Source organism: Lynx rufus, unplaced genomic scaffold (genome assembly GCF_022079265.1).
Source record: "Lynx rufus isolate CCGP_SWC_20201006 ecotype Redwood Valley unplaced genomic scaffold, mLynRuf1.p SCAF_25, whole genome shotgun sequence".
In the NCBI taxonomy this organism is placed as follows: Eukaryota; Metazoa; Chordata; class Mammalia; order Carnivora; family Felidae; genus Lynx; species Lynx rufus.
The window spans coordinates 5,789,078-5,814,592 of NW_025814840.1; the positions used below are offsets into that span (position 1 = coordinate 5,789,078).

At 40.8% G+C, this 25,515-nt stretch overlaps 1 protein-coding gene across 1 annotated transcript in view; it reads right to left on the minus strand.

Annotated features, from left to right (window-relative positions):
* PRKG1 (protein kinase cGMP-dependent 1) overlaps window positions 1–25,515 on the minus strand; it is a 1,154,193-nt gene that overhangs the window by 784,830 nt on the left and 343,848 nt on the right. Inside the window, exon 3 of the mRNA XM_047088578.1 lies at window positions 6,201–6,314. Coding sequence (XP_046944534.1) covers window positions 6,201–6,314 — 114 coding nt within the window. The remainder of the gene's footprint in view (window positions 1–6,200; window positions 6,315–25,515) is intronic.

Here is a 25,515-nt window from a genome sequence, read left to right on the forward strand (position 1 = left end):
ATTAATTTAAAAATTTTAATGTAATCTCTGCACTCAACATGGGGCTTGACCTTATGACCCTGAGATCAAGAGCCACACGCCCCACCAACTGTGCCTACCAGGCACCCCTGCGTGGTTGTTTTTTATGATGCAGGTCTTTGCGGAAAATTCTGCAAGCTTGAAGAAGCTGCTAAAAAAGCAATCAGCCTTCCTTGCCCATTGTTACATTTACCATTAAATTATCTATGATCCTTAAAAAAATAATATCCCATCAGTTAAAGGCTAACTATTCCCTAGGTACAGGGAACACTCAAGGTACTCGATTCATTAAAAGAGGGAGGGCGAGAGTCCTTACTCTAGCCACAAGAAGGAATTAAGTAATATTGCCCTCCTTGGACCCTAAGAGATGCTCCCTTTCTCCCCCAAGAAGCATCGCTAACATACGCCTGTCTATCAAGCCCAATCAATACCGAACTCCAATCTCTTTTTGGAAGTAAATATAAATCAAATAAATTCTGACTATAACAATTCCCATCAAGACTAAAAACAAACAAACAAACAAACAAACAAAACAAAACCCTTCATCTTGTAAAAGAAACACATGGGAATTTACGGTTTTCCTCTTCTCCGAAATTCACTTCCATTTCACTTCAACAATAGAGAAAGGAGATCCAACAGCTTTTGCACGTGCATTTATTCAGGTGAGTCTGCTATGTGGCATCACTGGTACCTAGTGAGTTGATTCCTTTAATCAAGAAATTTATTTCTCAGGGATTACATAGTTGGATTTATGTTACTAATTTCACAGCCTTCTGTAAGAGACAAATGTGATCTGTGAAAGAAAGAAAGAAAGAAAGAAAGAAAGAAAGAAAGAAAGAAAGAAAGAAAAGAAAGAAAGATTTTCCTAAACAGAATAGTGGCTGACTCACTAAACAACGTATCTGCTTCCCCAAGATGCTGTCATAACACTGTTTCGCTGTCCAGGATGACCATTCCTGGGAGGTTCCTGGACTGTGCCTTCTGTGATCAGGGCCATATTTCTAGTCATCTGCAGCCTAAATTTACTTTGTTGCTTCTCTCCCTTCAGGATGGTTAGTAGCAGGCATGCATTAGACTAGGAGGATGCCAAGCTTGCATGTTTTTAATTGGCCTCTGGAAGGCAGAACAGAGCCATTCTCATTTAGCATACTTCTCTCCTCCGCTTTTGTTCTATGGAGCAGGGAGTCCGACAGTCCAGGACTGGTGCTGCTCATTAAAACCCCAGGTAATAACCGCCTAGACGACAGCGGTGGGTACTCACAGGCTATGTCCCTTCATCTCCTCACGTGGATGTACCTCTACCCTCAGTGATGCTTTTTGGAACTCGACAATGGTGTCTTCCTAACAAGTGTCTAATTGCTCACTTCTTGATTCAATCACCTTCCTAGGTAAGGTTACGGCCACTAGAAGAGCTTTCTCTAGGATTCCCTTGGATTAATGAAATTGGCATTCATTTCTTTTGTTCCTTTACCAATAAAAGGCACTGTTGACCTTGTAAGTATCAGAACAGACCAGAGAGGTATCTGAACAAACAATGTTGGTCAATTTCTTTCGCATTCTTTAGAATTTTTGTTTGTCTGTTTTGACAGTAGGCAGATTTTTCTGAGTCAGGTTGAATAATAGGTCTGAAACCAAGCTACGTGGGAATGTACAAAACACCTTACTGCCTAGACTCCATTTTCACAACAAGAATAAACCGAAAAATCCAACCCTTTTCACTGTGTTCTTAAAATGTCTATGACATCTTGCAATATCTTAATGAGTCCACTCCCCCAGTACAAATATCCTAGGAAAGCTTCTGTAAACCTGAAAGTATTCAAAAGCTAAGGCAGAAAGATATTTTTAGCAGACGTTACTAAAGTCACCGATTTGTTAGATTTCTTGTAGGATGTTTAGGCTCTTTTGTGATAGTACTCAAGTATTTTAATGCTGAGGAATTTTTAAATACTTGTTATACATAATCTAAGGAAAAAATAATTACTCAGATACTTTGCCCAAGTCAATTCAAAAAGGAGCCTCACACCCCCATAGACCAATTTTGCAGATAACTTTCCACGGTTATCAACTTACCCTAGTGTTGAGATGTTTTCCTACAAAGAGAGACCTTTTATTCTTGGATTATATTGCAGTCTACCTGGATGAGAGTGTTTGAATAAATTACTGCCTAAGGTTTGGGGATTTGTGAACAGGACACTCAAAATAGGAGGAAGAGACTTCAATTTAGTATCTTCAGGCAAAAATACCCCAATTCATCTACAACTGAATTTGGGAGCAAAGAGCCACAGAAGTCAAACCTCAAAAAAAAAAAAAAAACACTATGTAGTTATGAGAAATGGTCGTGGGAAATCCAGGTAAAACAGGATAATACCATAAATGTCCTTGCAAATTCACACACAGGGCAAGTGTCACTGAATCCCTTTCTCGTTGTAAATGAAATGCTTTGTCCATTCTATTTTTAGGTTTCCATTAACTTCAAGTTTCCATTTGTGTGTGTGTGTGTGTGTGTGTGTGTGTGTGTGTGTGTGATTTTAAAGAACCTTGGGCAAAGAAGCAAGGTAAGAGGCCCAGACTGAGTATCAACGGATATTGCTTTAGCTGTGAGGGAAGTGAAAAGTGAAATCATGACCAGAAATGACACTTTAGGAAAACAAGACAATAACATGCTTCCAGGTATGGGCACTGAGGAAGCAAGGGTTACTGAAGGATGCATTAGAAGTCCCTAACCTTTGTGGGGTTTGAAAATGGACAGTAAAACTCTTTCGTCTCCACAACCCCAAAATATTTAGATAAAGATGTCAAGTTCAACCGCCATTGGAGACACTGCTTGGTGTTGTGGAAATCAAATGTAACAATTGATTTTTTTTCCTCCCCGGGGCATCTGGACTGTTTGTGATCGGATGGACGGTCCAAGTGGCCGTGTTCCTATCACAGATAACAGGGAAAACTTGAGGGTGTTTAAGCCACGAATGACCTCAAGACATCCATTACATTTGTTTCCAACAAAATGTTAATTTTATGTATTTTGATATGTTCATTCCTCAAGGGGGGGAAAAATCAATGGTGCTGTTTTACAAGACAGGAATGGACTCTGAATGTAGATTTCCTGCACTATCCTATCAGGTTGTCTATGTCCTTATGGTTTTAATGTTTTAAAGAGTTATTCATGGTGCTATCAGACCCCTCTCCTGGTGTTACTGTAATAACCAGTAGTATACGTTTATTTTCTGAGGCATGTTAATTGATTTCTCCCAAATGAAAAACAAGGAGCTTGTTTCAAACCATCATGGCACTTCTTTTGGTTGAAACACTACGAACAAGCTTATCGTATTTTATAGCATCTATCAATTTTGAGCTTTAAAAAGAAAACAACTTTTTTGGTACTGTAAGTAAAAAAAAGAAAAAAAAGCCCACAGGTAATAGAATCCTATTTGTTAGCGGGAAGTCGCTGGGATTTATTTATTCATGGCCTGATACAATTTCAAAAAAAAAGTGCTCTTTTGAACAAGAAATGACTCATGTACATGGAGGAACTCTTGACTGTCACCTAGGATTTAGTTACCACTGTGAGATTAAAAATGCATTAAAATGCTAGGCAGCTTTCAGGCTGACCTAGGGAGAAAGATAGGAGAAAGAGATCAGAAACAAAATAGGTGATGTCGACACAAATGGGGTCACATCCCACAGAAGTGAGAAAGAAAGAGGCATGGATAGGCAAGCTATTGAGTAGGTCGAGTGAAGTCCTGAGAGGTAGACTGCCACACCCAGGTGGATGAATCCATACGCCAAATGGTCATTACTGGCAAAATGATGGCTAACAAAAATGGACAAGAGCCAACAAAATCCTGAATCCTGAGAAACGACTGAATCCAAAAAGCCAAATAAGGCCATTTTGTAATATCACACATGAAGAGTAAGATAACATTGGGGGGCTTCTGTTCTGTAGTCGTTTGGTAAAATTAGCATCCATAATGGAACATAATCAGAATTATAAAGTGATCAGCCTGAAAGTTTAATTTAAACATAAATTTAAAGTGGTACTTAAGGATCATGGTCATAAGTATAATCACCCTGGATAGTGTAAGAGACAGAACAAAAGGTCCTGAATAAGAAATAATCATTATTCACACCTTATAGTTCTTTACACGATACGCAGAATCTCTCGGTAATAGATATTATTCCTCATTCATGCAGAAACTTCTCCATCTATAAACGCAGAGGTAGGTCTACACTCCATCAACCTTAGGCTCTTTTCTCAGTACAACCTCCACATCTTAAGTAGGCACTATGAAGAAATACACATACACACACACACACACACACACACACACACACACACACGTGTGTGCCTTTTCTGAGTCTGTGTTAAAGAAGATGCTCCATTACTCATTTTCTTTGATGTAGATGTTCTGATTGCCCCAAATGGTTAGAATTGTGATTTGCATTCAACACCCAGTTCCTTCTCAATCAGATACATAGGACGTTTTTCAACGGATCAAATAGTAATACAATAGAGGCTACAGCAGATGAACTCCATTTTATAGGAAACTCATCAATTTCATAAAGCAATCATTTTATGAAAAAAAATCTCTGCTATAAAATTTAAATGCACTATTTAGTCTATCTAAAATATTTCTTTAATAATTCAAAGTTTCAAAAGATTAAGCACATGTTATTACCAACTGTTGACCTCTTGGGAATTGGGGTTTTCATTAGAATTAAACGAGCAGTATACAAGGCTGAAGTATTTTAAAATGTTCACTATTCACAATTCAGAGAAAGCCTGTTTTAAACAAAATATGTCACTCCTGTCCCTTTTTTGACCTACAAGGAATGTATTTCTCATAAAACGCAGCATGACAGTATAATCTGTTTCACTTAATAGTGTCATGACTACTCTTCTAGTTAAGGCACTTTTTAAACAAGTTAAAGTTGTGGCAGATTCTGTTATGCTTTACTGGGCTTCATTATTCTTTGAGTCATGTAATTAAATGATCACATAAAATAAAAACATGGTGCGTATCAATCAAAAGAGTTTCGTGCCTTCAAAGATCGAGATAAAACATCATGAGGCACTCATCCTCTAAGGGCCGCAATCCAACTGAATAAAAAGGCGATTCACTAACCAGACCTACAGGACAATTTCTGGGTTTCTGGCTGGCCATGCATTCTTGAATTCTTTACAATCCAAGGTTCAGTGCCATATTGTTAGCCGCATGCCATACTTGAGAGAAAAAACAAAACAGTAAACAAAATAATCAATGGCATCCAGCTGAAACTGATTGATAATTTTTCATTTTGCCAATAGTACTTTTTTTAAGATAAGAAAACCTAATCAAAGTGACTTGTGATTGTGATGAGCCACAGGACTGTGTACCAAAGAACATTTCCAACACGAAATACACACATCTGCCTAAAGATGCAATGGTCCTTCCATTGTTGCCTTTTGCATTCAGCTCTGTTTGTTACACACTCATTATATCCTGTAGTCAGGAAGGAGTATTTAAAACCACCACCTCCCCCCACTCCCCAACGCCTGCAGCTGCTTCTACCGAGTAATGAGTTGCTAGAGAAATCATATATACACATATATGTAAAATTAGGGAGACAAGTTGCTTTATTGCCCCGATTTAAAATAAGCTCAATCAGTAGAAAAGAAAAATACTATAATATACAGCTTGATGAGCAGCTGAAGACAAGAATATACTCAGACACAATTTTAGAATTCAGGATATATCTCGCTCAATGAGGCTTGAATGAGATGAAGGACATTTCTCCTTTAAATTTTTTCTAACCCAATGAATGAACAAGTGGAATTTATGGGGGAACGTAACCCAGAATAGACAGATACGTAAAAATTCCTTAAGTGCCAGCATGCGGCTTCAAGCGAAAAGGTCTTGCTTCTGTTTAATTTATCAAGAGATTGCATTTTGTAAATCTTAATTTCTAGGAATCCCAGGTTAAAAGAAGATTTTCCACAAGTCAGTGAAACAACTGAAGTCAGGCAGAACTGATTGCAAACCCTCCTTCAGCGGACAGATGTATCAACCCCATTGCAAGGTGAGAATTAAACTGTAGATTAACAAAATCACAGAGACTGAATCCGGAAGTACGTCAACCAACATCTCAAAGCTCTAGGGGAAAACGGCGCTGGCAATATTTGCAAAATAAGAAAACAGTCTTACTCTTGACGGTAGCTGTCCGGGTACAGTTGTAAAGAATTGCCAGCTCTCCGAACACCTTTCCTGGACCCATGGTGCACAGCTTCACACCTTCTTTGGTGACTTCCACCTTACCATCTGAAAAGAAGAGACGACGTTACTTTAATTCTCTCCCATGCTTCACGTCATCTGTTGCATTTGTCATCGGCAAGAAGGAATACCGGGCTCATGTTTAAAACTGCGAGGCGATTACCAGTGAACATCAAGTCTTAGCTCGGAGGCAATGGAGGAACAATAAATCAAGTCGGTTAAGAGATGCCACCCTTCTTTAAATTAATCGCTGATAGCACTGTGAGATAAAACGGAAAGCAGGCCTGAAAAAAGGGGACAAAAATGTAAACGTGTGTTTTTCCCAGTTTTAGAAAACCCTGGTAATTCCGATTTTGATGTCATTTTGAATCTGAGGGTAAAACTGAGAAAGCAGGTACATTTTCTATAGCACGTTTCATACTGGGGAATGCTCATTTGAGTAAGGCACGGCGATTAGGGAAAGGGAGATTGCTTTGACCCTTGGGCACTGTTTAATTGCAGCTCATGGTAGGTTTTCTTTGTAAGCATCTTATCTGACTTGGCCAAGATTGTTTTATCTGTTTCCCAGCCCTGCAACACGGACTGTAAGGAAAAAACAAACTAACTACGAGGATAGGGGGTCCGTGGGAGTTCTCTGTGCACAAAGAACTGGGACAATGAAATGATAAGAAAGGAAAGACCAGGGACACGAGGACCCTGGATATATAGTGCTGCTTGTGAGTAAGGCAAATTCTATTCATGAGGGAAATGGAAAAAATCTACTTTAAAAGGGTGCAGCTAAGTGCACTACAAATTCTATCACCTCACAAAATTGGGGGGCGGCAGTGGGAAATAAAAGTCAACACAATGCATTCTAGACCAATCCCCCCTTTCTATTTTTCTTCCAAGTTACTTATCCATAGTCTACAGAAGACAAAGTCTGTGTGGCATTAGCTAGTGCATGGAAGGAAGTAACACCACCAGGTCCTCTCCAAACTTCAGGCCCCCAGGCATTGATTTCATAATTGCCCCCTTATTGATGTGTTTCCTGTAGTATTTGACTTGTAGAGTTGGGCTTTAAACTCACTCCCTCTTAAAAAAAAAAAAATCAACCTACTTTCAACTAAGCAATAACATTTGTAAAATCACAGGTTTCATGTGCTAATTTGCTCAGACACCTATGGGGATAAAATCCTAAATGTCAAAAAAAAAAATCCTTTTATTTGTTAAGTTAATCCATGTACCAGTGATGCAGGGTCAACGCTTCAGACAACCTTGTTCTACCCCGGAAACCATTTTCATGCAAATGGTATCAGTGGAGAGAGAATTCTGTGGTAATTAGGATAAAATTTCACATAAAATCTCTTCGCTACTCTTGAACCATGTGGGTGCACCTCCTCTGTGTGGAGAGAAGTTATCCGGTATGAACAAGTACAACATTCCACAAAGTTAGGACATACTCTCTTATGGGGGTCTGGCCACTCGAAATTCAGTCTAGCTTTTGTCATGCCTCACTTCTTGACCGCGGAAAATAAAACTCTGTCTCTTGATAGGTACATCAAAACCAGCCCCGTAAATTCGTATTTTCACAAGCCTCAGATGTCCCTTGCCCATGGCATGTCCCCCCTTCCCTTTCATGGGTAAGCCTGTCCCCTCAGGAATCTCATCTGCCACCAGAGAACGAGAAGCAGACTCAGAACTTTATGCATTTAGGAGGTTTATACGTCATTAGAAGTTAGACCAGGAGTTGAATTCTGGTTCTCTTATCTGTTCCTTATGAGCCTTGTGACTCTGGGCATGGTATTAATTTCTCCATGCGCCAGTTTCTTCATTAAGAAAGTGGATAAAGGAAAAGCACCTATCTCATGGGGCGGTTGACAAAATGACATAATACAGCAGGTTCAATGCTGAGTGCAATGCCCAGCCTATAGAAGACGGTCAATACATGTTAGCTCTTACTATTGGTGTTATTTTCACCATATTCCTTATCTAAAAGGAAAGAGGGCTTATTACAGCATACTGAAACACAATATTCCATTATCTATTCCAGAAACCAACCAACATCCCTATAGGTTAGTAGGTTTGGTTTTTTCTTTTTTTTAATGGAGAAAGTAATTGTTTCAGATTTCTCTATGGGGGTTGAGAACTTCTGGGTTCAAATCGATATCATACTGAATGAAGGACACGGAATTGCAAGAAGTCATGGCGATCTACCTGGCGGAATGCATTCTCTTTATCCTCTTCCCCACTCGGCCATGTACTGCCAACAGTTGACATAGTATTGCTTCAGCAAGGACTGCCTTAGGCTGGAAGCTCCCATAAATGACTTTTTTTTTTTTTAAATATAATTTATTGTCAAATTGGCTAACATACAGCATATACAGTGCACTCTTGGTTTTGGGGGTAGATTCCCATGATTCATCACTTACATACAACACCCAGGGCTCATCCCAACAGGTGCCCTCCTCAATGCCCATCACCCACTTTCCCCTCTCCCCAACCCCCAGTCAACCGTTTGTTCTCTGTATTTAAGAGACTCTTATGATTGCCTCCCTCTCTCTCCATTTGTAACTATTTTTTCCCTTCCCTTCCCCCATGGTCTTCTATTAAGTCTCTCAATATCAACCTATGAGTGAAAACATATGATAGGTCTTTGGCTGACTTACTTCCCTGAGCATAATACCCTCTAGTTCCATCCATGTTGTTGCAAATGGCAGGATTTCATTCTTTCTCATTGTCAAGTAGTATTCCATTGTATATACAAACCACATCTTCTTTATCATTTCATCAGTTGATGGACATTTGGGCTCTTTCCATAATTTGGCTATTGTTGAAAGCACTGCTATAAACATTGGGGTACATGTGCCCCTATGAATCAGCACTCCTGTATCCTTTGGATAAATTCATAATAGTGCTATTGCTGAGTCACAGGGTAGTTTTATTTTTGATTTTTTGAGGAACCTCCACACTGTTTTCCAGAGCAGCTGCACCAGTTTTCATTCCCACCAACAGTGAAAGAGGGTTCCCATTTCTCCACATCCTTGCCAACATCTGTTGTTTCCACCACTGTGAGGTGGTATCTCAATGTGGCTTTGATTTGGATTTCCCTGATGATGAGTGACGTTGAGAACCTTTTCATGTGACTGTTGGTCATCTGGATGTCTTCTTTGGAAAAGTGTCTATTCATGTCTTCTGCCCATTTCTTTACTGGATTGTTTGTTTCTGGGTGTTGAGTTTGGTAAGTTCTTTATAGATTTTGGATACTAACCCTTTATCTGATATGTCATTTGCAAACATCTTTTCCCATTCCATCGCTTGTCTTTTAGGTTGGTTGATTGTTTCCTTTGCAGTGCAGAAGCTTTTTATCTTGATAAGGTCCCAAAAGTTGACCATGATTTGAGCCAAAGTCAGATGGTGACTGAGCCACCCAGGCACCCCCAAAGTACCAACTTTCCAGTGCATTATAATATTTTCCTGACTTAAAGCTCTAGCTTCAATTGTATGAAGCAAAATGAACAATATCTAAAGAACTTTCATACATCACTGCTTTTGGACAAATCTACTTCTCTGTTGAGGTTCCAAAGTTGAAAGTCTTCAGTGGCAATAGACCCACAGGAGCAAGACCACTACTAAGATTCCTTCTGGACAGCTTAAGAATTAGGGCTTCTCAACTAATAGAAGACAAGAAATACAGAGCTCTTACTTTAGCTCAGTGGTTTCTCAAAGGACATCTATGACCTGTCACATGGAAGCTAATTAATAAAACCCAGAGATTCCCCACTCTGGGAAATTTTACTGTTCCTATACCACAGTGACCACACTACTACTTAGTGTTGGTGTACCTTCCTTCTCTGAAAAACCATGCTTGTGTAAAACTGATTATGTTTTTCAAGTGTATTTATTTTGAGAGAGAGAGAGAGAGAGAGCAGAGGAGGGGCAGACAGGGGGAGAGAGGGGAGGGAGGAAGAGAGAGAGAGAGAGACAGAGACAGAGAATACCAAGCAGACGCCACATTGTTAGTGCAGAGCCCCATATGGGACTTGAACTCACAAACCTGTGAGTTCATGACCTGAGCCAAAACCAAGAGTCATAGTTGGATGCCCAACCAACTGAGCCACCCAGGCACCCCAGCACTTATTGATTTTAACTGATAGTTAATCTTTTAACAGATATGTTTTCTTTGATAGGACCTCCAGAAATCTCACAGTCAGAATTATATATGACTCAGGTCTGAAACATGTGTACAAATGTGTTTCTGGTTCCAACTTGTTTTCCTGATGATTTTCATATTTGCCTAATTTTCTCATGTCTAACTCCTTTTTTTAAAGATAGGTACCAACACGCCTACATATTATAGGTATTCATATATATTTGAATAATCAGTGTTGAGAAGAGAAGAGAATATATTCCATATTGATTAGATAGTAAAAAAAAAAAAAAAAAGGGTGGGGGGCACCTCTGGCTCAATCGGTTAAGCATCCAGCTTCAGCTGTGGTCATGATCTCACAGTTCATGAGTTCGAGCCCCGCGTCTTCATTGGACTCTTTTGTCAGCACATGGCCCGCTTCAGAGGGAGAGGTGTCTCCCTCTCTCTCTGTCCCTCCCCTTCTGTCTCTGTCTCTCTCTCTCTCAAAAATGAATAAACATTCTAAAAAAAAACCCAGAAAAGCAAAAAGATTTAGCAAGCGATTTACTGGAACAGATTGTATCTGAGAAATAGAAATCTGGATAGAAAACATCTTTTCCAGGTTAAGTGAAATACTACAGGGTCACTATATTCACAACAGCCATGGAAGTGAGGAATGTGATCACACAGGATAGATGGGAATGGTCCAAAAAGCATTTTTTAATAAACAGAAAACTCTAAATGGTAAACAGAAACACCGTGTTTCTAAAATGTTACTGAGTCACTGTGTGATCACTTTCCCTTCTTCACCCCTGCTGTGTGGATGGAGTAAGTAACCCGGGAGGCGGGACCAACGGGGGCTAAAAACAAAGGTGGGAACACACATGGCATTAATTAGAGAGTTCTTTCGAAGACCTTTGGAAAGGTCTGGATTTCCAGGAGCCCAGTAACGTAAATTATTGATGTGAACTGTGAATTCGGTTAAGCTCACTCACTATGCCGCGGAGCAACCTTCAAGCCAAATGAGAAGTGATTATACACTTACAAATGGATTTCCAAGTACAGAATCTGTGGCCCACTTATGAAAACGAAGAATAAAACCATCACAAGCTTACTGCCATCTACCAGAGGGCCCGGTTCCCACCTAATCGATGTCCTTGGCAAGTATCAGGACCATCCAGGAGCCACTCCCCTACTCTTGTTCTCCCCCCACCTCTTTTTTCCATGCTATGGCTACCTTTGAAGTTTGGCTGAAATTGACCTCCCTTGCATAGAAAGTAGGTAGGCCTATGTGTGGTTATTTTGGTGGTGAGGGGAATAATGTGGGCTGAAACAAATAGGGAAAAAGTCAGTCAGGCTCAAAATATAGCACGCTTTTGCCAGAGGCTCATACCAACTTAGAAACAGCCCAACTTGGAGGTTTTACATAATTATAATTCGCTATTAACTTCAGGAGCGCATTTTGAGGAATTCACTTCAGGTCAGCGTGGTTGAATGTAATTTCTGTTTCTTTTAAAGAAATAGCAGAGATTCATTAGCATTTATTCATGACTCTTTAATACTTTAATTTTAAACCACGTTAGATTCCAAATCAAAGATTTTTTTTTTCCCCAAGAGTAGCAGAAAGGCATTTTCAGAACATCCTAGTAAAGTTCTAGATGTTCCCATTATGTTCTTTAACTGGACTCAACAGTGACTAGAGGCCATTAGAACTGTTTATTCAAGGGAACTAAGGACAATCAAAAATGTGATCCGTCTGTATACTCTGATTTTGTTAATAGTCACTTTTGCTTTTAGGAAATATGGTATCATATTGGCATTATTTTTACTCTGCGCTATCTCCACCACAAAAAAGAAACATGCAAATCATTTTTATTTGGCTTTGCTCCATTGTGAAAGTTGTTTACAGAAGAGACGTGGGGACAGTTGGCTAAGATTCGATTTAGGGGTTAGAGTTTTACTCAGCTCTCAGGACCCCAGCCATGAGTCTGAACAATTAAAAGTTTCATCACAGTACCTAAAATAAAAACTACATTCTACTTCAAGGACCATACACCCATTTGTGATGGGCTGGGCTGAGTCCTAAAGCCTACCATGGGCCACCCTGAGCATCAATCCGCTCCCCACTTCTGCTTTCTGGCATTACAATCCACGTGCCCCCCTTGGGAGATGCCAAGTGTTAAGAGACCCATTATGAAGTATTTATACTTTTGGGGATGCTTAAGTGGCTCCGTTGGTTAAGCATCCAACTCAGTTTCAGCTTAGTTCACCATCTCATGGTTCATGAGATCAAGCCTCACATCAGGCCTTGCACTGACAGCATGGAACCTACTTGGGATTCCATTTCTCTCTCTTTCACTCTCTCACTCTCTCAAAATAAATAAATAAACATTAAAAAAATAAAGTATCTATACTCTTGTCTATCTCTTGTAAGAATTAGGCCCTACAAATAAAACAAATTGAGTTTACATGGAGACACAGAATCGCCTGGCTTTGATTATCTTTATAGGTTTTTAACTAGCTTGTGGTTTTGTGCCCTAAGAACTTCCATGATAAGGCAAATCAGCTTAGGGATTTATTACAGGCAGGCTGAACGAGAATGGCTGGCAATAACCTAATTATGAACGTTCTGTGCTTAGTTCCAATAACCTTGGTTGGAACATTCAAGGCAACTCGACTGGCCATCTAAGGCAGTGAGGTGTTATGTCAAAAGGTCCCATCTAGATAAGACCTCCCCCTCATCATTTTGCTCCTTCCCTCTGCTGGACCAGCCCCTTTGTGATTTTGTAGGCTCAAGATCACAGCTTTTACATTACGAATTCTCTCAGGTGGGTTTCTGGAGTTTCCAGTTTTTCAACAGGACTAATTCAACATGTGATGGCTGAGCTGCGTGGCCACCAGCATGGGTCTGTTTCCTCTAGGAGAGGAGGTTCACTTATGGATCCTCCCTCCCTTCTCCCTCCTTTCTTTCCCTCTTCCTCCTTCTTTAAGATGTAATTGGCCTACAGCACTATAGAAGTTTCAGGTGTACAACATAATGACTTTACTAACATATGCTGCTAGATGATTACTTCACAATAAGCTTACTTAGCATGCGTCATCGCATAGAGAGAAGAATGATTTTTTTTTTTAGGGTGAGAATTTTTAGCCCCTACTTTCTGCTTTTCAAATGAATTAGGGATACTATTTTATCGGACTTGCCTTGCAGGGCTCTTTCAGATTGGGGGTGTTCATCTGGGGAAGAAAGTAAAAATTGCTAAGGCTGCTGTGGGCTAGAGCAAAAAACCATCCAGTTGCCAGGAACAGACTCCATTCTTGGATACCTTCTTCAAAGCTGTAAGCATTCAGGTAGGCTTTTTCGAAGCCAGCGTAAGAAGGAAACAGACGGCCTCACAAAGAGACACAAGTGTGTTCTTGAATTTAAAAATGACTGCATGTCAGTACCTTATCTGTTTTCTGTTCAAGATTGCTTTAAATCCAAATGGCTACGGTCTCTCCGGATCCACACTCTTGCTCCTTCGATGTAGTGTTAATCTTGATGATTGAAAATCGTTCTCTGGCCCTTGAATGGAACTCCATGAGAAACTTCCCTGTTCTAGTATTACTTATTTCTTCCAAAGCTTGCTTCACCCACTTCTAGTTAGGTATTTTGCAGATTGGTTTTCTCTCGGAGGATGAGAAGAGGTTTTTCCCGCAACTATTTGTGTTCTAGTTTCTTTAAGTGTCAGGCCATCAGATTCTCCTGTTTTACGTTTATTTTTGAAAGAGAGTGAGAGAGCACAAGCAGGGAGAGAGACAGAGAGAGAGTGAATCCAAAGCAGGCTCCACGCTTTGAGTGCAGAGCCTGACATGGGGCTCGAACCCATGAGCTGTGAGATCATGACCTGAGCCAAAACCAACAGTCTTATGCTTACCCGAATGAGCCACCCAGGTGCCCCAGGACATCTGGACTGTAGTTAGGAGCAAGCTTCCCATTCAAAAGAAGTCACTTTCTTTGATATCATCATAGCTATAATTCTTACAGGGAGCACAAAAATACTAGTTACCCGAATGGAATGAAACAGAGCCTGAGGTTTAAGAGGTTAGTTGAAGATATATGATAGCAGACTTCTTTCCTTAGGCAAATCTGATTTCCTCTCTGGTCATGACTTGACACAATTTTTCATTACACTGAATTACAACAGATCAATATATCTGAATATGAAATATAATCATCATAGTTACTCTTGGTAATAAGAGAATAAAAAACATTAATGAGATGTCCAGAACTAAACATCTGTCTTATGGAGACGGGGGTGGGGGGAGGGAGAGAACGAAAAAAACAAAACAAAACCCACAAGAGAGTAAGAAATAAAAATGCACATATCTGAGCATCAAGTGTGTTTGTTTCTAACTGAGGTCATAGGAGGCATGCACATATTTACAAAGGAAACCTAGATGGGGAAACAGTCTGAAATGTAAGCGATTTGTATATAGAGAATCCTCTGAATCATCAGAGTGGAAATCTGGGATGAACCATGTACATTGCAGAATCCTGCCCTTGGAGACACTGGAGGAGAGAACACACTGACACTCTCACAGATGTGTCAACAGGATTCTGGAAGAACTTCACAAGCGTCATAATTCTATCATCTTCATACACATTGTGTTTTACAAAATTCTAGCGCTTCGGGGCACCTGGGTGGCTCAGCCGGTTGAGCGTCCGACTTCGGCTCAAGTCATGATCTCATAATTAGTGACTTCGAGGACCGCTTCAGTGCGGTCACAGGTCTTTCTGTGCTGACAGTGTGGAGCCTGGAGCATGCTTCTGATTCTGTGCGTCCCTCTCTTTCTGCCCCTCCCCTGCTTGCTTGCTCTCTCTCTCTCTCTCTCTCTCTCTAAAAAAAAAAAGTAAACTTTTAAAAATTTTTTAAATAAAAATTAAAAAAAAAAGATAATTATAGGGGCACCTCGGTGGCTCAGTTGGTTAAGCATCTGATTCTTGATGGCAGCTCAGGCCATGATCTCACAGATCGTGAGATCGAGCCCTGCGTCAGGTTCTGTGCTGACAGCTCAGAGCCCGGAGTCTGCTTTGGATTCTGTGTCTTCTTCACTCTCTGCCCCTCTCCTGCTCACACTGTCTCCTTTCAGAAAAAATAAAGATTAAAAAAAATTTTTTAATAATTAAAAAAAAAAGATAAAAAATAAAATCCTAGCACTTTAAAGTACACAAAAAGCACTAGATGAATGTCCATGGACTAATTTCAATTTCCAGTGATGAGAAAAGCCAGGACAGAGGAGAGAGAGGCATTTGTAGGACAGGCGAGCAGACGGACGATTCCCTGAGTCAATGAAGAGGTGAACAGATAATTTGTCTTAATTAAGTCACGTTTATTAAGCTTAATTCCAGCAATGTATAATGCACTCCTGCTGTATCATTTCTAAAGTTCATGAGTACCTTCAATTAGCCGAGACCATGAATGGCCACTTCTGTACCTTCTCGAAGAGGGGCACATGGCAAAAGGACCGCTAACACTGTCAGACTTGTGGGCACGAATCATGCCTTTGTTTTAATGGTAAGCTTGGGAGAACCTAACACAGTGGTTCTCCACTGGGGCCCATTTTGTCTCCAGGGAATACTGGGCAACGTCTGGGAATATTTCTGGTCGTCACCACTTGGGGTGTCTTACCCGTGTCTCATTGGCAGAAGCCAAGAATGCTGGGAAGCCCCACAACAAGGACAGCCCCACAACAAAGCATCATTTGGCCCCAAATGGGAGCTGTGCCCAGGCGGAGAAAACCCGATACAATCTGCGCACGTAGAAAATACTCTACATTTAAGGGGAAATTTTTGACTTCCGCTGTTCATCATTTAACCTCCACCAGATGTAAATTCCAAACTCAAGTAAGGTTAACACCAGGCTGCACTACTGAAGCAAACCACGTTGCTCCGGGATTGGATAAAGCCACAAGTCTATTTACTGGGTAATTCTCCCCAGCAGATGTCATGTCAAATAGAAGCGCGGAACATTTTGAAGCAAGACTTGTAAGACGATCTTACTGATGTTGGAATGGCAGCTCTTTTCCAGATACCCCTGAAAACACTGGGTCCTGGCCGTAGCTCTGACTGGCTTTGGGATCTTGAATGAATTCTCTAATTCGGTCTCAATTTACGTCACTGTAGACTTGGGATAACCGTATCATAGTTTATAGGGTTAGGATCACTACATAATACTTATGTCAAGATGAAGATATAGATGGAGTCCTTCTGACAATTTCCTTTAGACAAGAAAAAAAAAAGATCGTTTTAAGGAGAGTGAACCCCAAGGTGGGTTCATCACACTTAGGATCGTAGGATTCACAGGAGATTTCAGTGAAAGCCTGGTGTGAGACGAAGCTTTCCACACCCATCAGCAAACCCTCAGCTGACACAGGGACAGTCACTTAATGCCTGGTTGTAAATAGTGGGAGGTTAGTAGGTTCTCACTGGTGAACAGACTGAACTAAGAGTGAAAAGGTCCACAGCTGTGATCTTGCTGGTGGGTTAGCCTTAGGATTTCATGTTTATTCTATTGTCTCTATAGTCCACAAGAAAAAGAAAAACAAAAAAGCGTCCGTCTCTGGGACGCCTGGGTGGCTCAGTCACTGGGCATTCAACTCTTGACTTTGACTGAGGTCAAGACCTCACAGTTTATGCAATGAAGCTCACGTCAGGTTCTGCGCTGATAGCATGGAGCCTGCTTGGGTCTGTCTGTCTCTCTCTCTCTCTCTCTCCCCCCCCTTCTGCTCCTCCCCCCACCATCTTTCTCTTTCTCTCAAAAAAAAAAAGTGTCAACCTCTCACTCCCACTCCACTTATTGAAAGTATTTCTGTACTTTGTTTTACCCAGTAGTACACATCTCACAAGGAAAAGTTTTTATTTGACAATTTAAACTACCTACACTGGATGTAATATATGTAGGGTTTTTTTTTTCCATTTTACATAAGGCCAGGATTCTCCAGAGTATACGGTGAGCACTTACCTACCTTCCCATTTTTAAAAAGAAGAGAAGAAAAACCCCAAAGGAACAACCATCCACCCTGCAAAATAACTCTATGCATCTATCAAAAGATGAAAAAAAATAGTTTGGATTTATTCCCTCAGGAAGCTGTTGTACAAATGGCCTGGGGTAGGGGAGGAGGGAGAGTTTTGGGATTGAAAGCCACTGCCCACACCAAAGAGGTAGTGTTCGCCCTCTTGTGCCACAGAACAAAGGAAGGGGGTTCAAGACGGTATTTCCAGAGAAGCAGACCGTAGAAGCAAATAGCCAACACTCCTCTCCTGTGCCATCAGGGGCAATGGCAGAAAGAACTAATGCGTACAGAGGACTTAAGTGGTAAATGGATCAACAAGGTGACGTGTTCCTCCACCACATACGGAACGGGGTCCCGCCGGAAGCAGGGATGAACACCTACGAAGTGAAACAAGTCAGTCACAAGCACCACGGGCTGTAGGATTCCATGTATGTGCAACAGTCGGAACAGTCCTATCTTGAGAGAAAGTATATTAATAATTGCCCAGGCCCCTCAGGAGGGATGGAGGGGTTGGGGCGTGACAGTTCCGGGGTGCGGGGTTTCATCTGGGGGTAACCGTGGCTTTGGATGCACAACTTTGAATATTCCAGAATGCACCGAATCGAACACCTTAAAGGGGCAAATTGTACGGGATGTGAATTATATCCCAGTAAACCTCCTAAAAACACGGGGATTTAGCATAGGCACAGAGTAAGTGCTCAATTAGAAGACTGGCTACCGATGTCATAGTATTTTATTACTCTTTACAAGAATGTTTAGCAATCAGAGATGCTTTGGCCCCCCCAACTTTTTCTTGAATAACTGCTCTCCTGCTCTCTTTAGGGGAGGCCTCACGTGTGACTTCATTTTCCTTCCAAAATCACCCTTCATCCCTTCTCAACTTAACTCTGTGACTCAGGACAGCCAAGTCATCCGTATGTCACCCTGCCGATGACTACAAATAACCTCTACTAGCACACATAACGCACCGATTTTGTCCCTTAACTGAAACTCTGCCGTAGGCCCTGTTCACAACGGACATGGCTCCTTCCCTGGATTCTCTGCCACAAAACCATACAGCAAAGAAGATCAATCATCTTCCTTGGGTATTATTCTGATCCATAGCCCCCTAAGAAATTCTTACTAGTTTCTCTGGGATCAAACTCCAGTTCCTAGCCTCGTGTGTCCAGTCTTTGCACAAACTGGGATCTTCTCTAAGTTAACCGGAGCCTGAACCTTCACCTGTCATTCTTGCATTCAAATTTCGTGGTCTAGTTCAAAGGTTCTTAACCGAATAGAATTCAGGGTTCTGAGAACTTGGATAAAATCTTTCTATTTTCAGTTTTACTAAGTTCTAATTGAAGTGGGGCTTTTCCACAGTAACAAACCATACCTGCTTAACAGTACTTACGGCATTGTCACCAATAGAAACCACATTTTGAGGCGCACCTGGGTGGATCAGTTAAGCATCCGACTCTTGGTTTCAGCTCAGGCCATGATCTCACAGTTTACGAGTTCAAGCCCTGCTTTGGGCTCTGTGCTGACATGGTGGAGCCTGCTTGGGATCCTCTCTCTCCTTACCTCTCTGCCCCTCCCCTGCTCTCTCTCTCTCTCTCTCTCTCTCTCTCTCTGTCTCTCTCTCTCAAAATAAACAAACCTGAAAAATATATTTAAAGAAAGAAACCACATTTTATTAAGATATTGACAGTTGCAGATACCTTTAAATCTTTAAATATTGTTTGTACTCCCCTCTTTCAAACTCATGGTAGTTATGAGACACAGTGTTCGATCTTATTTAATGTCTTAAAAATACAAATGTATTTGTGAATCACAACCTTTACAATTTACTGATTCTTGATGCAATTGGTTTCCTTGGCAATCCAGTCCATTCTATGCACTTCAAAATATTCTGAAATGAGGTTCCCAGACATCAGACTTCCACAGAGGTCCCTGGCATTACAAATCAGAGTAAGAATCCTGGGCTAACTGAATAATCCCCTAGATTCCTCAGAGAACCTTACCATGGTATTCAAACTATCAATGACAACCCAGAATTTATCTACGAGGAAACAAAGCTGATTCAAAGCAAAGCAACTTAAGACCAGCATTGTTCGAATACTTGTTATAAATCTAAAGTCGTGAATCTCATCTCATGGTTTGCCTACTAACAGTAATTGGCTTACTGGACATCTAGTCTACCTCTCACCTTAGAGATGTATTTTATCAATGTATCTTTTGTCGTAGGAGGGACAGGGGAAGTGTTGGCTTAATCAGCACAAATTCAGTAACAACAAAGAAAAAAAAAGAAAAGGCTAGATACACTGCTTAAATGGAAACTATAAAATATAAATTTTATCTTAGGTATTAAAAATAAAAACTGTTAACACATCTATGTGAATCACCCTTCTACTGTGTTAAGCAGGAATTTGATAAAGAAACCTAACAGGCTTAAAATATTTAAAAGGCTGTGAAGTTCTACCTAGTCTTGAACAGCAGTGAATTGAAGAAATTAATTCCCATAGAAAAATATTCCTAATGACTTAGCACTGTCCATGAATAATTTGTCCCCATCTTAAAATGTCATAAATCATTTATATTTCGAATTCAAAGCAGCTCTAAATGATACAGAGGACCGTATTTATTTTTCAGTTTTTCCTGATTATAGTTCATCCACTGACTCACATGAGAACAGACCAGGGGTTTTCACTTGAGCGACCAGTTTGTTTTTGTTTTATAAACTTGCCTCCTACCACACCCATACCCTGGAGAAGCCAGTTAAGAATTTGCACTCTGCCTCCAGACAGAGTAATGACTACCCACAGGTCGAAAGGGAAAAACACCGTATTTCACATTGTGAAGATTATAAAGTAGATGTTAAACTAATGCTATGCTTCTGTCCAAGAGATGGTTTTACATTAAAGAAATGGATATAAAAACACAAGCAAAATATTCTGAGAAAACTCTGGTATCGGACATTAGGATTCAGAATGTAGATTTAATAGAGAAGACGTTTGGTGCAGTGTGGTTTTAAATTATGCTTGAACACTAAGAAAACACACTGCACTGTAGATCACTGCTGCTTCACTGGGAAAAATAATATTAAAGTTCACTAGCCCTGGGCCTTTAGTTTTTATGTTCTCCTAACAGACTTTGAAGTCCTCGGTCTCTACTGGGAAAGTATAAAGTCATGAAAGATGGCATGGGGCCAGTTGACATCTCCAGGATTATAAAGAATAAAATTAAAGCTCTTCAGTGAGACGAAGACAAAAGAGCTTACATAAGTCTTTCACATTTCCCACATATTTTATTCATTACAAAGCACAGCAAAATCTGAAGCCTTTCCTGTGCTAACACAACTCTGCAGCAATGAGAAAACACTAGGGGCATGGGGATGAGTTAACCCCATTTTGGGCAGTAAGCCAGTTGGACCACAACTGAAATCCGGTTGCTACAATGAACAGGTTTTTGGGGAGTTTCAAGATTAAACAGGCCCCGGAAAATATTGTCCTAAATAAACAAGGAATCATATGGCTATTCATTATTACAGAAGGTAGCTTCAAAAAACCCAATAGGGGCACCTGGGTGGCTCAGTCAGTTAAGCGTCTGATCCTTGATTTCGGGTCTGGTCATGATCTCGCTCACAGTTCATGGGTTCAAGCCCCGCATCAGGCTCTGCATTGACAGTGTGGAGCCTGCTTGGGATATATTCTCTCTCTTGCTCTCTCTCCCTCACTCTCAAAATAAATGTTTTAAAAAATCCATTAATAAAGATTTCTATTTTCTTAAAAACTGTCATTGGTATGCATCAACCAAAGACCTGTGTTTGTTTGTTTTTTAAAGTCTGCAGGACTCAAGTTGGACCTTCGTGACTTTTTTTTTAAATTTTTTTTAACATTTATTTTTGAGACAGAGAGAGACAGAGCATGAACGGGGGAGGGTCAGAGAGAGAGGGAGACACAGTATCTGAAACAGGCTCCAGGCTCCGAGCAGTCAGCACAGAGCCTGATGCGGGACTTGAACTCACAAACCGCGAGATCATGACCTGAGCCGAAGTCGGACGCTTAACCGACTGAGCCACCCAGGCGCCCCAGACTGTGCTTTTAATACACTAAGAAAATAAAGGCAGAGGACAGACTTCTGTTGTTTTGTTGTTATTGTTCATTTGCTCTGGGGAAAAAAAAATTAAAAGCAGGCATTATCAATGATTTGATAAATGAATAAGCACCAGCTTCTCCAAGTCTACAGAAAGAAAACACAGCCAATCCTAACAATGAACCTGGCTGAATTTCAGAAGGTAATGCTCTCCCCGCCTTTATGTGAGTATCATGACCGTATCAACAGGAATTAAAAACAGGAACAGAAGAAAAACCTCCAGAGGTGATTTCACACCTGCAGTGAGACAGATACATTGAGACAGATAGGAACAAAATCTCTACCTAACAGAAAAATATGAATGTCAACTTGATGAAGGATTCTGTGTTTATAATGGTCAAAAAACCTGGTCTGGTTCTTCTCTGCGCCCAGTATGAATATAGGATACTCTCAAAGGCATTAGATCCTAGGTTGAATATCCTCATTAATGAGCAGCCATTTGTGACCTCCAACATTATGGTCACATTCCAGAAGATAATGGAAGGCTCCCAAGTATTCTAAACGGTTCTATTCCAGCTTTTTGCAATTCCTCAAAGGCGTGTTGCAAACAAGTCTTCCAAAGTACCTGTCCCCATGAATTGAGTTTGTTACGGCTTCTTGCCAAAGACACTCAGACAAAAACCCAAGCCCCACTTATCTCTAGGTTTGGGGCAGACAGAATATGGATAGGACATTATAGCAGGTGCAGGGAAAGACGAGGAGCTGGGGCAAAGCCTCAGAATAATGAGGATGGTGACGGGCGTATTGCAGAATGACGGAAGAGAGAAGGTTCAGGAAATAGGATGCAAGGTAGCAAAGGGAAAAGGTAGGAAGTTGCAGTAACGGGGTTAACAGGTCAGGGATTTTGACTACCTGGAGTTCTGTGTTGGCTATTAGAACTTTCCTAAATAAACCTTCTGAATACCGGTCCGAGCTGAACCTGCAGGCATCGAACTCTTGCTGACCGTTCTTCACGGAACTCCTTACGCACAAATGCCAGATGGCACGGTTGTGTTGCTCATTTGAATATTCACAGGCACTGGGACAGTGGCAGCGGTGGGGTGGCCTCAGCCGTGCTGTCAGTTACTATCAGGTCCTAAACCCCCCATCTGCTTTTTCAATTCCCAGGCGGTTTTCTCATTTGCCTTCAACATGACCTGCACTAACAGGGGGCCCCATATCGTCTGTATCTGACCCACATGACCATTTACACACCCTGTAATGGAAACACTTGTAGGGGTTATCCCAGACCGGGGGGGGGGGGGGGAGGGGGCAGGGCAGGTTATATAACATGTAATATATGTACCCTATTACTTTTCTCGAGTCTGAAAAATGATGGACTCTGAAGCCTCTGGCCCCAGGGGTCCTGGGAAAGAGCTTGCCAACAGGTACTCTACTGCTCTCTACATGAGCCATTTCCCTTTACTGGGAGTAGGTCTCTGTGTGACCATTGTCTAGGAGGGAGTCTGCCTCTCGCCTTGGATACTACAGACAGCAGGGATCATGGGAATGTACACCCACTGACATCCATCCCTTACTCTCCTGGATTTTATCACGACCTTATCAAGACGGACCTCAAAAGATGCCTATGTCAGGGGGCCATCCATTCCTAAGCTGTAAGGATGGAGGAAGTACGCTAGAGCAAAATTAAAAGAAAAAAAGGGGGGGGAAGGGCAGAGCATGGAAGAGGCGATGAAGATCAAGTCTAATGGACAAGGGTAGTCCCTTTCTTTTGATTTAAAATGCAAAGTGGCAAAGTTCCTTTATATAACCTGGTTCATGGGAAGGATGTCAGCTTTAACTTCTTAAATCTGAAAACAGTTTGTAGCAAGTTTAACACGTTCTGTGGAAACTCATACACTTAGTTGAAAAAAAAAAAGTCAGGAACTTATTCCAAAATAAATTTGAGGTGGAACAGAATAAAAACTGATATATTGGGAGAGCCAAGATCTAAGAGATAAAGAAGAAAGCAACCAAGAATTTCTAGGTGAGGAAGTCAGAGTGTTGAAGGATAAAATACCCCGAGCTTCCCAGCAATGAGGGAAATCAGGCAAATCAGTCACTTTTCTCTCATTTTATGTAGCTAAGGGTAGGAAGAATCCTTCTGGAAGGAAAAAACAAAACAAAAAAACTCTTTGTGGGTTTTAAGAGAAACCAGAATAAGCATCATTGTACAAGAAAGTAGCATCTTCTATAGATTTATCCTACAGAGAATTATTAACTACATGAATATTCTGATATGAATTACTAAATATCCACTTTATTGAACTACTTAAATGAGGGAAGAAAAAAATTACCAATCAGTTGTTAAGAGAATCCAGAAAGTTTAAGTCAATGAACATATTTACCTTTGAACTTTACTTCTTAAGGGCAGGGATTAGGCATACCCTCTAGAACAAAATGATAAACATTTGGCGATTGGATGTTTGGGCAGGGTTCAGGGGTTAATGTGCATCTTTGTTCAGAGAGACAAGCTTTTTAAGGGAGTGTTTTCATGCCAAAGAAGAGCTGCTAGTCTATTTTTAACTGACTTATTCAGTTAGTGTGGCAGGCAGTTGTGGATGGGGGAGAATTTACATGTCCAGCCACACAAGACATTTTAAGACCTATGAGTCTTCCCCAAACATAATGTTATAAAATGTCCTTTTGCTAAAAAGACTGGAATCAAGTAATTATCTACTTTTGAATTTTAATGAATAGGCCATCTGTTCACTAAAATTGAAAAAAATGAAATTTTTCTACAAATTAACTACTTGATGAGATATCTCTGGTGATTAAATCTGCTTTACTGTCTTTTTGTGATATTCAACCTAAAGGTGACACATAGCAGATCATATCGAGTTTTATAAACTAGAGTATGGAAAAATGCTTTTCCCTAATCACAGTTATCCTTTGGACGGGCTAGATTTATAATTATCAAAGGCTAATTTTTACTACCATAATTTCTACAAACGCTATTAAAATCAATCTCTAGGAAGAAAAATGTGTCCGTTTTCATCTGTGGTCATGACAAAGCTGTAATAGAAATGCACCGTTCTATGGATTGTCACTACAATGATGAACAACCATTGCTTTTAGACTCTTTATCCTCCTCTCCAAGAACATTTTGTTTTTTGAGTGTCGTGCGCTCCAATATGGCAGCCATTTGCCCCATGGGACTATTTAAACGTAACTTTATCAAAAATAATTCAACTTTAAAATTTAGTTCTTCAGTTGTCCTCAACACAGATCAAATGCTACACGCGGCTGCATATTGAAGAGTGTAGAATATTCCTGCCATCCTTCAGAAAGTTCTACTGAGGGCACCAGAACATCTTTCTTCCTCCATTAAAAAAAACGGGTAACAGGCCCCAAATGTAGTCACTTATGCTAAGCCCCAGGTCAGCAAACCAAGAGTTCTCCGAACTACAATTTGGGTTCTCCCAGCAATGTAATCTTAAGTCCATAGTCAGGAACAGCCAGCTCAGCATTTGCTAGGCAAGAAGTTTGACCGGCCCCTGCCCTCCCTTAAAGTAACTCACAATAACCAACCCACTTTTTTACCTGGTTTAACTTCCTTGTTCCTGCTCCCTCCTGCCTATAAAAGCCTTTCACTTTGCACAGCTCCTTGGAGCCCCTTTCTGTCTGCTCAATGGGAGGCCGCCCAATTTCAATTGACTTCTGCTGAACTCAACTCTTCCAATTTTTCATATGCCTCAGTTTATCTTGGAACGGTCATCCCTCAGAAGAATCGCTTCTTCTTTCAGCAACAAAGACCAAATTTTCACTTACGCTCTCAGCAATGTTAGTTTTTAAAAACCATTTCCAAGATCCACCCTGCCACACACGCAGTTAATTCTTTAAAATATCCCACTTCTCTACGGGGCGCCCGGGGGGCTTAGTAGGTTAAGCACACAACTCAGGTCAGATATTGGCTCAGGTCATGATCTCACATTCGTGAAATCAAGCCCTGAGTCTGGCTCGGTGCTAAGCACGGAGCCT